General features: G+C 48.0%; 1 protein-coding gene across 1 annotated transcript in view; it reads left to right on the forward strand.

The window, feature by feature from the left end:
• Positions 1–10389: 10389 nt before the first annotated feature.
• Positions 10390–12360, forward strand: part of TTBK1 (tau tubulin kinase 1) — a gene marked incomplete at its 3' end in the record, with an annotated part of 36612 nt that continues 34641 nt past the window's right edge. Inside the window, exon 1 of the mRNA XM_082639114.1 lies at positions 10390–10512. Within this exon, the coding sequence (XP_082495240.1) occupies positions 10405–10512 (108 nt within the window). The 5' untranslated portion in view covers positions 10390–10404. The remainder of the gene's footprint in view (positions 10513–12360) is intronic.

Below are 12360 nucleotides of genomic sequence, written 5' to 3' on the forward strand. Positions count from 1 at the left end.
GATGATATACCTGTAGTGCCATTTAAAGTGTTCCTTTGTGCTATAAATTGGAGTTGGATCTAGAGGTGTGACCAGATTCAGGTTCAATCTGGGGCTAGACTACGTCACAGGTGGTGGTGTGTGCTCCCATCACGGGGCACAGAATGCCTGGATGTCTTTCTTGTTTGAAGTTAGCAACCATGGATGCTCAATGCCCAGACCCATCCATTCATTTATTCATTGGATATACCAATAAAAATGTCTTAATATTAAAATAAAACTCACCAGCAGAAAACCACCTTAAGGCAAATGAAGTATAATAAAATACTCTTATAACTACCACTCATGCATGTCAAGAAATAGAGCTTCTCCCACTCAGAAGTTTCCATGTGCCCAATCCCAATCTCTGCCTCCTCATTCCCTCCAAAAGTAACCACTGCCCTTACTTTTACGGTAAGGACAAAAATAAACTTCCTTATGTTTCTTTATGGTTTTATCACCCAATGTGCATCCCTCGTCATATACTTTAAACTTCTTCATTGTTTTATAGGCCTTTTAAGTCTCTTTTAATCTATAGCTTTGGGGATACATTTTTTTAAGCGTGTGTTTTGTGTGAGACACTCAGTGGGCACTCAAAGAACTAAAAAAAAAGGAGTGAAGAGGCATCTGAGACTTGAGACTCTGTTTGGCTTGGAGAAGGGCCAGAGTTAGCTCAAGAGTAGAAATCAAATCAATGTCATGTAGGGATGTGCGATGAGTGGAGAGATTCAAAGAAAGTAGAAATCAAGCATGGGGGGTATTCCTTCCGGTTTATCCTTGCACTCCAGCAATTAACACCCAGATCAAATATCACTTCCAGCCAAGAAGGAGTAGCAGGGAGCAGATTTACCCTTCCTTATATTTTGTTTCTTTGTTTTTCAAATGTGACTTTCCTTTCTCAGAATGTTGTAGAGAGAGCAGGGCTGAGATTTTCTGCCCCAATATATATTATACCTAATATATACTATACCCACCTACTCAGGTACATTCTTAGTTTGATTTCCTCCCCATCCCAGCGTCTAGGCTGTTTTCTTGCTGGTGACGTCATTTATGAGGACAATTTTGTGAAAGTGGGGAACATCTGGGGTCCTAGTCCTCGTCTTTCCTGGGTCGGGAATCTATAAAGGCCGAAACAGGAGACTCAGCTTTAGCGCTCAGTTTTGTATTTTCTTGTGAGTAATTATGAATTTTAAAATTTATTAGAAAATTTTGCAAGTATGAGAAAAGAATGAAGAATAGTATATCAAATATCCTTGTATCCACTACCCAGTTTCATCAAATCTTAAAATTTTGTTATATCTATTTCAGATCCATATATATTATATTATAATATATTATAAATATTATAAATATACATATATTGCACTCTCTATTGTATATATAATAGATATGTATGTATATAGTATTGATATCTATGTATAAAAATAACCTAATACCTAAAATAGATATATAGTAGATAATATATTATTTATATATATGATAGTCTATACACACATATACCTTAGATCATGCTTGTTATAGTTTTATTTTCAAACCTTCTATATCCTTACAATTTTTTTTTTGCTTATTTGATTTATCAATTACTGAGGTAATTTTGTTAAAATCTCCCTTTGACAGTGGATTAAAATTTTTTTTTCTTGTAATTTTAACTATTTTTACTTTGTATTCTGAGACTAGGAGGTGAGTACAAGTTCAGAATTGTTATATGTTCTTGGTAGTATGCATTTTGTCCTTATGAAGTGACCCACTTTTTTTCCTAATAAATTCTTTTGGACTCATATATTTTTACACCTTTTGTTTCAACCTTTCTGTATTCCAAGTGTGTCTTTAGTAAGCAGCTTATATCTGCATTTTTAAAAAGCCGATGTTCTATTAATCAGTGAACTTTGTCAATTTATATTTATTGTGATTACTTATATGTTTGGAAGTTTTTCCTATTATCCTGTTTCATCTTTTATATTTACTATGCTTTTTCCTCGCTTCTTTTTGTTTGTTTGTCATGCTTTCTCCTATGTGGTTTTTTGTTTTTTTTTTTGCGGTACGCAGGCCTCTCACTGTTGTGGCCTCTCCCGTTGCGGAGCACAGGCTCCGGACGCTCAGGCTCAGCGGCCATGGCTCACAGGCCCAGCTGCTCCGCGGCATGTGGGATCTTCCCGGACCGGGGCAGGAACCCGTGTCCCCTGCATCGGCAGGCGGACTCTCAACCGCTGCGCCACCAGGGAAGCCCTCCTATGTGGATTTTTTAAAGTTTGAGATATAATTGACATATAACATTATATTAGTTTCAGGTATATAATATAATAATATGATACACGTATGTATTTTGAAACGATCACCACAATAAGTTTAGTTAACATCCATCACCACACATAGTCACAGATTGTTTTCTTGTGTTGAGAACTTGAAGATCTACTCTCTTAGCAACTTTCAAATATACAATACAGTATTGTTAACTACCGTCACCATCCCCAGGACTTTATTATCTGATTACTGGAAGTCTGTACTTTTTGACCACATCAACCTATTTCACCTACCCCCACACTCCACTTCTGGCAACTATCAGTCTGTTCTCTGTATCTACGAGGTCATTTTTTTCAGATTTCACATATAAGTGATATGATATAGTATCTGTGTTTTTCTGTCTGACTTATTTCACTTAGCTTAATGCCCTCAGGGTCCATCCATGTTGTTGTGACTGGATGGATTTCCTTTCTTTATGGCTGAATAATATTCCATTACATATATATAAATACACACATCTCCACTGACAGGACACAAGTGTTCCCTTTTCTCCACATTCTCACCAATACTTGTTATTTGTCATTTATTTATTTATTTATTTATTTATTTATTTATTTATTTATTTTTGGCCACACTGTGCGGCCTGATGGATCTTAGTTCCCTGTCCAGGGATTGAACCTGGGTCCGCGGCAGTGAAAGTGCAGAGTCCTAACCACTGGACCACCAGGGCACCCCCTCTTGTCTTTTTGATAATACCCATCCTGACAAGTATGAGGTGGTATCTCATTGTGTTTTTTTAAAATTAATTAATTAATTAATTTATTTATTTATTTATTTTTGGCTGCGTTGGGTCTTCATTGCTGCGCATGGGCTTTCTCTAGTTGCGGCCAGCTGGGGTTACTCTTCGTTTCATTGCGCGGGCTTCTCATTGCGGTGGCTTCTCTTGTTGCGGAGTACGGGCTTTAGGTGCGCTGGCTTCAGTAGTTGTGGCGCACGGGCTCAGTAGTTGTGGGTCTCGGGCTCTAGAGCGCAGGCTCAGTGGTTTCAGTGCGTGGGCTTAGTTGCCCCTCGGAACGTGGGATCTTCCCAGACCAGGGCTCGAACCCGTGTCCCCTGCATTGGCAGGTGGATTCTTAACCACTGCACCACCAGGGGAGTCCTCATTGTGGTTTTGATTTACATTTTCCTGATGATTAATGATGTTAAGCACCTTCTCACGTATCTGTTGGTCATTTGTTCGTCTTTTTTGGGAAAATGTCTATTCAGATCCTCTACCCATTTTTAAATCAGATTTTTTTCGAGTTGTATGAATTCTTTATATTTTTTAGATATTAGCTGCTCATCAGATATATGATTTGTAATATTTTCTCCCACTTCGTAGGCTGCCTTTTCATCTTGTTGATGGTTTCCTTTGCTGTATACCTTCCCATGTTCAACAACCAAAAAACTGGGAGGATACATGAAACAATGACGTTTGACCATTGGCCATCAGGCGGCCTAAGACAGTGACTCCTGAAAGACGAAACAAGCCAGGTGAGTGTATTGTCTGCAGGGTTTCTAGGCTGCAGGCAGGAGGGATCCAGGCTGAGCCTGGCTGTCTCCTTGAGCTGAGGAGATGGAAGGGGAGGCCAAGGCAGCTAGCTTGCGGGACAGAGCACAGGATAGGAGAGAGAGCTCTGGAATGTTCAGAGGGTTCCCTGGGACAGTCAGTTGAGGACTGATCAGCACATATGTGTGAGGAAAGTATCTGAGGTGGGAAAAGAACCATCTGAAATGAACAGAGAGAACAATCTTTGGAGCCCACACAAAATGGAAATCATGCCTTTCCCTCCAGCTGAAGGGGTAAAACCTCATAATTCTTGGGGCATTGGGTAAATGATACCAAAGTGTTTGCCTCAATGGTGGGGAAAATTAGGCCCAGACTAGATGCTTCTCAGTTCCCTCCTAACGAAGACTTAAAAAGTAAGCCTTGAAAGGATCAAACTGTTTCTAAGTAAATTAATTGCATCCCAGAACAAAGCTCAAGAGTATTTACTGAAGCACAAAAATATCCAGGACACCACAAGGTAAAATTAACAATATTTGGCATCCAATTTTAAAAATTACACTATGGAAAGGAGCAGAAATGTATGACCTACAGCGCAAAGATAAACCAACTGAAATGGTTTCAGAAATGATTCCGATAATAAAATTAGTAGACAGTTCATTAAAAGAATTATTACTATTCCATGTGTTTAAGAAGTTAGAAGGAAAATTAAATATGGTAGATTTTTAAAAGACCCAGGTCAAACTTCTAGAAATGTAAACTACAAAAAAAAAATACATTGAATGGGATTCATACCAGATTACATGCTGCAAAAGCAAAGATGAATAAACTTGAATAAATAGCAGTAGAAACTATCCAAAATGAAACACGGTGAGAGAAAAGACTGGGAAAAAAATGAACAAAGCTCAGTGAACTGCAGGACAACTTCAAGCAGCCTAGTAGACAGAGTATTTGGAGTCCCTGAAGGAAAGAGAAGAGCAGAAAAAATATCTGAGTAAATTGTGGCCAAAAGTTTTCTGAACTTGATGAAAACTATAAATCCACAGATACAAGATGCTCAACAAACCCCAAGCACAAGAAACATGCATACAGGGACTTCCCTGGTGGCCCAGTGGTTAAAGATCCACCTTCCAGTGCAGGGGACTTGGGTTTGATCCCTGGTTGGGGAACTAAGATCCCACAGGCCATGCCACAACTAGAGGCAAATAAGCCCGCATGCCACAACTAGAGAGAAGCTCGTGCACGGCAACAAAGCCCAAGCACTGCAACGAAAGATCCCATGTGCTACAACTAAGACCAGACGCAGCCAAATAAATAAATAAATATTTTTTTAAAACTTAAAAAAAAAGAAACATTCATACAACTACACCAAGGCACATCATACTCAAGTAGCTTAAAAACAGTGATAAAGAGAAAATCATAAAAGTAGCCAGAGGAGTAGAAAACATTACATACAGAGAAAGCAAAGATAAGGATAACTGCAGATTTTTCATCAGAAGCAATACAAGCTAGAAGACAGTACAGCAACATTTCTAAAAAGAAAAAAGTCAACCTAGAAGTCTAACCTAATACTCAGATCAGACTGTCTTATCTCTGCTCACAGTTCTTCAGTGATTTCCTGTCTAAAAGTCTGAGTCCTCTGTACATTGACTCTGCGACAAGAGATGCTCATGCAGTAGACTTATTGGGATGTGCCCTGAGTATCAACATCTGAGGAGGACTGAAGGAAGCAGCACTGGGCAGAGTAGATGCTGAGTTTTGACGCAGCCTCAACAGATACCTTGGCTCACCCTATCGGGGGTTCGCAAATGGGTTGTTCCTTCAGAGTGGCCTTGAGTTGGGGTGATGGTGCCAGGCCTTTGTACTCACGAGTCTATCATCGATTGGCCATGGGATGCCCCAGGAAGGGCACATGATCTTGGGCATGGCAGCTCCCTTGGTCAAGGGCAATTCCAGACAGAGAGTGAGCTGAGAGAGCCAGTCTTCAGCACCCCAGGCAGCCAGGGAAATAAATCCCTGGATTCTGAAGGAGGATCTGGATGGCTCACCACATTGTCCACTATGCTTCCAAAAACTAAATGGAGAGAATCTAATCTCCTTAGCACAGCACACAAGGCCCATCGTTCATAATGTTGCACACGGTCACCCCCAGCTCACCACACACTGTCTTCTCAGCCTGGAAGTCTGTCCCACCCTCTGCCCTGGCCCCACTCATCTGTTGAAAAACTCCTACTAATCCTTCAAATTACAGTCGAGTGCACCTCCTCCAAGAAGTCTCTTCTGGCTAGTTTTGCAGATTCAATGATCCTTCTCGCCAGCAGAGAGGTTAGAAGCATGCACCCTGGGGCCAGGGTTTGAATCCCAGCTCTGCCACTTGTTAGCTGTGTACGTAACTTAAGGCAAATTATTCAACCTCCCTGCATCTTAGTTTCCTCATCTATACAATGGGTATAACACTAATACGCTACCTCAAAGGGTTGTTATGAGGGTTAAATGAATTAATATGTGGAAGGTCAGAACAGTGTCTGGCAGGAGTAAATCGTTACTGCTATTATTATTGTTGTCGTCGTTGTGGTTGTTGTTGAAGTTACTCAGTGTGCATTTGTTGAAGACAAGAAGGATGGAGGAAGGGACCTGAGAGAGACAAACTGCAAAAGTATGCTCAGGGAATGTTGAGTAATCCAATCTGTCAGAAGGGTAATAATAGCCTCTCTGGGCCCATATTGGGAAGAATGTTTCATGTCACAGTAAAGAGTGTGCATCTAATTTGCTAAGAGAAACGAGAGTTTGTCAACAGATGGGAGAAAGGACCAAAGAAAGAAAGGGCCAGGTTGAGCCAGGAGGTAAGGTGTGTGTATATATATGGCGAGGTGAGAGTTACAGGTGAGGGATGGTGTTAGAAGAAATGGGGGGGGGGCTTATGAGAGGATGGGTACAGGTGAGGGGAAATGAGTTTAGAGGAAAGTAATATGAACGTATGGAAGATTATGTGGCAAAATCAGCTGAGGCTGATGGGAACAGGTGAGGAGTGATAGAGACATGCTGGGAGTGGAGAAGATAAAGCAGGATGGAGACAGGCGAGGATTGTGGGGATAGGTAAAGAGTGACAGGGCCCTGCTGGGGGATGGGGGGGGCGTCAAGCGAATGGCAGAGACCAGTGAAGAGAATCTATGATCAGAAACAGGTCCATACGAGAGACAGTCCTAGGGCCGCAGGAGTGGAGAAAGGAGCAGAGTAGACTGTGATGTCAGAGCCGGGGCGGTGAGGAGGTGATGTCAGGGCTGGTGCTGATGCTGGCGGCGCAGTGCATTGTGGGCAGCTCCCCGCTCTGCCGCTGCCGCCGCCGTCGCCGTCGCCCGAGAAGGATACGGGCCGGGCCGGGCCGGGATGGTCCCGGTCGGGAGGCCGCCGCCACCGCCGCCGGAGGGAGCGGGACGCCCAGCACCGCACTGAGCCGCCCCCGCCCCCGCCCCCTCTCTGCCCCGTCCCCGGGGGATGCGCCGCCCGGAGCCGCTGCCTCCGCCGCCGCAGCCGCAGCCGCAGCCGCAGCGGGCTCAGAGCAGGTGAGGCGAGGCGAGCCGAGGCGAGGCGGGGCGGGGCCGGCCGGCCGGGCGGGGGTCGGGGAGGGGTCTCCTTCTGTGAACCCATCGGGCCTCCGGCCTGGCGCACCTCCCAGCGCAGCCTTCTCCAGTTCCCCCTCCCTGTGCCGTCTCCGTCTCCGCCCGAGGTGGGACGCTGGCCTACACAGCCTGGGCCGCATCCGGAGGCCTGGATTGGCGCCCTGCCCCCAGCACACCCACCCTCTCCAGCCTGTCCTCCAGGGGTTTTGCTCCTCGTTTCTCACCTCTGTCCCCGTCCCTATGGCTTCACTCTCCTGGCATCCCTGACAGTCGTTCCCTGCTGTCTCCATAACCTCTCTCCCTTGTCCTCCCACCAGCCTCCTTGCCTACTTCCTCATCCCTGTACCCAGAAGCCCCTCTCATGGTCCTGTCCCCTCTTCACCTGTCATGATTATCCCTCACCTGTCTCTGTCTTATGCAACCCCCTCCTCTGATCCTGTCACCCTTGTCCCTTGCATTCCCTGTGCCCCCTTCCACACCTCTCTTCACCTGTTCCCATTACCCCTCACTGATCTCCCTCACCTCTCCTTACCTGGGCTCCCAGATTCCCACACACACCTGGCTTACACCTTGCATAGGTGCACACCAACACTTACATGCACATGCCATGATGAGCTTGCAACCGCCTAGATATACACCCCCAACACACACGCCTGCACGCACACACACACATCATCGGCCCCGCACACTCTCATACATACACACTTGCTGACAGACATAAAACCTCCTCCACAAGCCCTCTCTCTCCACACACCCATCCCTCCACACACTAAAGGGTCCTGAGGGGGCGGTCATGGGGCAGTCAGGTTCCTTGTGTCTGTGTCATCCAACCCTAGACTGGGCTGAGTGCAGTCCTCTGAGGCAGAGAGTGGGAAGGATGGTGGGCAGGGAGAGGCAGGGAACCCTCATTTATCCTCTTGCCTCCACTCCCCCTTTTCCCACCTCACCTGTTCCTCTATGCTTGCCCATCTATAGAATGGGAGCAGGACTCACATCTTCCTCATCAATCTATAGAATCCACCATCACAGGACTGGAAGGCCCACCAGAGGTCACCCTGTTTAACTCCTTAAGGCTCCCTCCCTACTGGTTCAATTGCTTCTTCAATCTTGTCCTCAACCTGTCTCTCCACCTTTATTTCAGAATCCCCCATCCCTCCCTCTCCCTTCATCCTGCCATTGCTCTCACTGCCCTCTGAATTCCTGATGCCCCATTTGCCACTTGGCAGAAGGAAGGCAGAGGCCTATTTAATATCCTCACAGTCCTGATACTCTGAAGTTGTGTGGATTGGAGGAAACAGTCAGCTGAGTCATTTGGCAGAAAAAGAGTGACAGTGTCCCTCTCCCTGAAGATCCCTCACAGCACACCATGACCTGTGGAAGGTTGTTTCCACGCCTTCGCTATCCCACGCTGCCCCTGTACCTGGATGGTCAGACACAGGAGCCCTGGGGAATGAGTCCATCCCAAGTAAAGACAGGCTCATGGAGTTCCCGCCCCATCCATTGGTATCTTAGGCACTTTCCTCCTCTCCACCTCCCCCACCATACCCAGCCTGAGGAGCTTCCTTCTATCTGTGACTGTCCAGGGTCACTGGGAGGCCAGAGCCGTGTACTTATAAAATGTGTAGGGCGAAGGGAGAGAGGAAAAGATCCATTCCTGTACCGGGGTGGCAGAGATCTCAAAGAGCCGTCTCTTCTGGCCCCTGCCCACACACGGGCACATCACACACCAACAGACACAAAACCACACATAAGCACACGTGGACACAGATGTACAGACACAAGGACACAGACACATAGATAGACACACGCAAAAAGACACACAAAGACATATACACACTCACACAGAGGGTACACACACAGACACACACATGCGCACACTGACATTTCCCTGGGTAACCCTGGCTGGCTTTCCCAGCCCTCACACTTGGGACACTCCCCCTGATATCCAACTTCTACCTATCCGAATGCGACAAGAGCTGTGTTTCTTCCTTAGCAGACACAGAAAAGTGTGGGCAGAGGCTCTCTCACCCGCTGGCCATCCAGACCCACTGCCCCCTGGCACATCTGCCTTCTCTTAGGCCGCTTCCACTTCCCCTCTGTCCTCACCTCCCCCCAGTTCAGCCTGCCTCTCTCCCTCTGAGTGGCCACAGGGCTGCCATACCTCTAAAATCCATGTCTTGAATCCATCGCCTTATGTTCACCCCATCACTCACATCCTTGCTTCTCACCCCCATGGCCGTGTCAGTGGTTTGGGCTCAGCTCTGAGTACGGTGGCAGCCTCCTCACTCCGCACCATCCTCAAGGGGCTGTTGGGTAGCTCCTCATTTTCAGATAATCACATCTCCCATGGTTGATTGGAGGTCTCTGTCACTCTGGCGTGTGTCTTCCCTGGGGCACCCTTTGGTTCAGCAGGTCTCCCCTTTCAATATGCCTCAGATACACAGTTCCTTGGGAACGGTGTGGCACGGGAAATGTGCGGGTGTGGGGGCCACAGATCGAATCCCCAGACTGGTCCTTCTTGGCTCAGGTCTCCCCTGCCTAAGCACTGATTCCAGTCTGGTGTGCCCCTCGGTCAGCAAGTCTTCCCCACATTAGTTAGTATATGTCTCTTTGGGAAACCCTTTCCCCACAGCCTGTTCACACATCATTTTCCTCTCCTTTTTCTATCACATGTGTGTGCCCGTTGCTGGTTTTCACATCTCCAGTTTGTAGTTTGTATCTCCCTTCCTGTGAATGGCATTTCTGTCTTCTCCTCTGACCTCCACTTGATTTTTACACAATGCTTCCCCCATTGACCCCTGGAGCATCCACCTAGTGGGCCAGGGAAAGATGCCTGCCATGAGAATGGAACTCCCCTCCTCCATATCTGCAAGTGGGTCCCGGGTCCTAGCCTGCCCCCCTCACAGTCCCTCCCCACTCCCCCAGGTAGATGGCCCCCTCAGGGCAGGCCCTGCGGACACCCCTCCCTCCGGCTGGCGGATGCAGTGCCTAGCGGCTGCTCTTAAGGACGAAACCAACATGAGTGGGGGAGGGGAGCAGGCCGACATCCTGCCGGCCAACTACGTGGTCAAGGATCGCTGGAAGGTGGTGAGTGAGTGACCCAGCAGGGCAGAGGGACGGGTGGGGGAGGATGGGAGGAGAGGATCTGGAGACCTGTTAAAACAGGTGCCCTTGGCGCCCCTACCCTAAGAGGGAGGTGCCCCTAAGCTCACTTGCATATGGCTTGCAGGTCATTATTTTGCCTACACTTGTGGACAATCGCTTTCTCCCAGTGCCCTCTCTCCAACCCCGCCGTCTCTCACCCCTTTCCCCGCTAGGTCACGTTGGTCAGGCCCAGCCTGCAACAACTCCTGGTTGGATGTCAGAGCAGGAGCTGCAGAGCTCATTGAGGGGAGGAGGGCGGGGGTGGGGGAGGGGGCCGTTTCTCTGCTGGACCTTGGAGAAGGGCAATGAGTGAGCCCCTCCTCTTCCGCAGAGGACAGAAACGCTTGGGTTCGGGGAAAGAGGCCCTGAAGGCGGCTCCCACCGCATCCGCACTCCATCTTCTCTATCCACCCTCCTCCCTTCACTGCTTCCTGCGGCAGGTGCAACATGCCGAGACTCCATCTCCCAGTGTGCCTTGCTCCTCCAGCCCAGGACTTCGGGCTGCTCGGTCTGCTGGGAGTTGTAGTCCGACCCTCTTCAGGGCTTTGCCTCTCCGATGGGAGGGCGACACATGAGGGTCGAGGCAAAGGCAGTGTAGTGTATGTTGAGCAGAACCTATGGTAAATCAATCCCTGTCCCACCGCCCCCCCTTTCTTTCCGATGCTTGAGGGCACTCTGATGTCCTGTTTTTATGTGGGCAGGATGATGTGGGGCAGAATTTGGGGTGACTGTGAGCTTGTGGGTCTGCATAGGGTGGGTGCTCGGCTCACCAGAGGTGCCAGGTTGAGAGGAGAGTGGGGCCTGGCTGCGGGCAGGTCTCCAAGGCAACAACTACCCAGTGGGCAGGTCTCCTAGTGGCCAGGGAGAGGGGCAAATGTGGCAACGTTGTCAGAGATGTCCCTGGGACTGGAGGAGGTGAGGGACGGAACTGGAGGAGCCCAAGAGCTGAAGGAAAGGGCTGTCTATGTCCCAGAGGGGGACTTCCTGAGGGGGAGAGGAAGGGGACAGAAACTGGGAGAGGAGGAGCCAGGGCAGTAATCAAAGGCATGAGGGTCTGGCAAAGTGAGGAGTGTTCCTCCAAGACCCCACCCTCACCCCCTCCGGGTCCTTCTCAGGGCGTAGTTTCTGGCAGGTTGGAAGCAGGAGGACTTTTGCATTGAAGAGGTGAGAAAAAGAGGGTATTCACGCACATACTGAAATTGGGTTAGAAATTTCCTGTGATTTTTGAGGGAGGGGGTGGGAGATGAGTGGGGAGAGAAGTGGCAGGGGTGGAGGGGAAAGGGGCAAGTCCTCAGTCTTTGCCAGGTGACCTCGCTTTCCCCTCCCTCCCTGGACCCTGGAGAAATAGAGAGGGTGGGGTGCCAGATGCCTCCCCTCAGCCAGTCTCCACGAGGGACAGACAGAGAGTGAGGCACAGCTCAGGAACCAAGAAAACTGACCAGATGGGCTGTGCCAGGAGAAAATGAGGGTCCATGGCATTTGGTGGAGTATTTAAAAATAATAGCATTTTTTTCTTCTTGAGGGGTGCCCCTTAGAATCAGAATGTCAAACTATAATAACAATAAAAACTTAGCATTTATTTTGAGCACTTACTGTGGCCGGGCACTATGCAAAATGCCTTACATGCATTATCTCAACAACCTATGGAGTAGACACTGTTATTATCCCCATTTCACAGTTGTGGAAACTGAGGCACAGAGATTAGCTAACTTGCCAAGTTCCCATGACTAGTCGGTGGAACCAGGTTTGTCTGACTGCTGGGGCAACAGTCACTGAACTATGTTGCTTCCT

This window comes from Mesoplodon mirus, assembly GCF_964341445.2.
Source record: "Mesoplodon mirus genome assembly, chromosome: 12".
Classification (NCBI taxonomy): Eukaryota; Metazoa; Chordata; class Mammalia; order Artiodactyla; family Ziphiidae; genus Mesoplodon; species Mesoplodon mirus.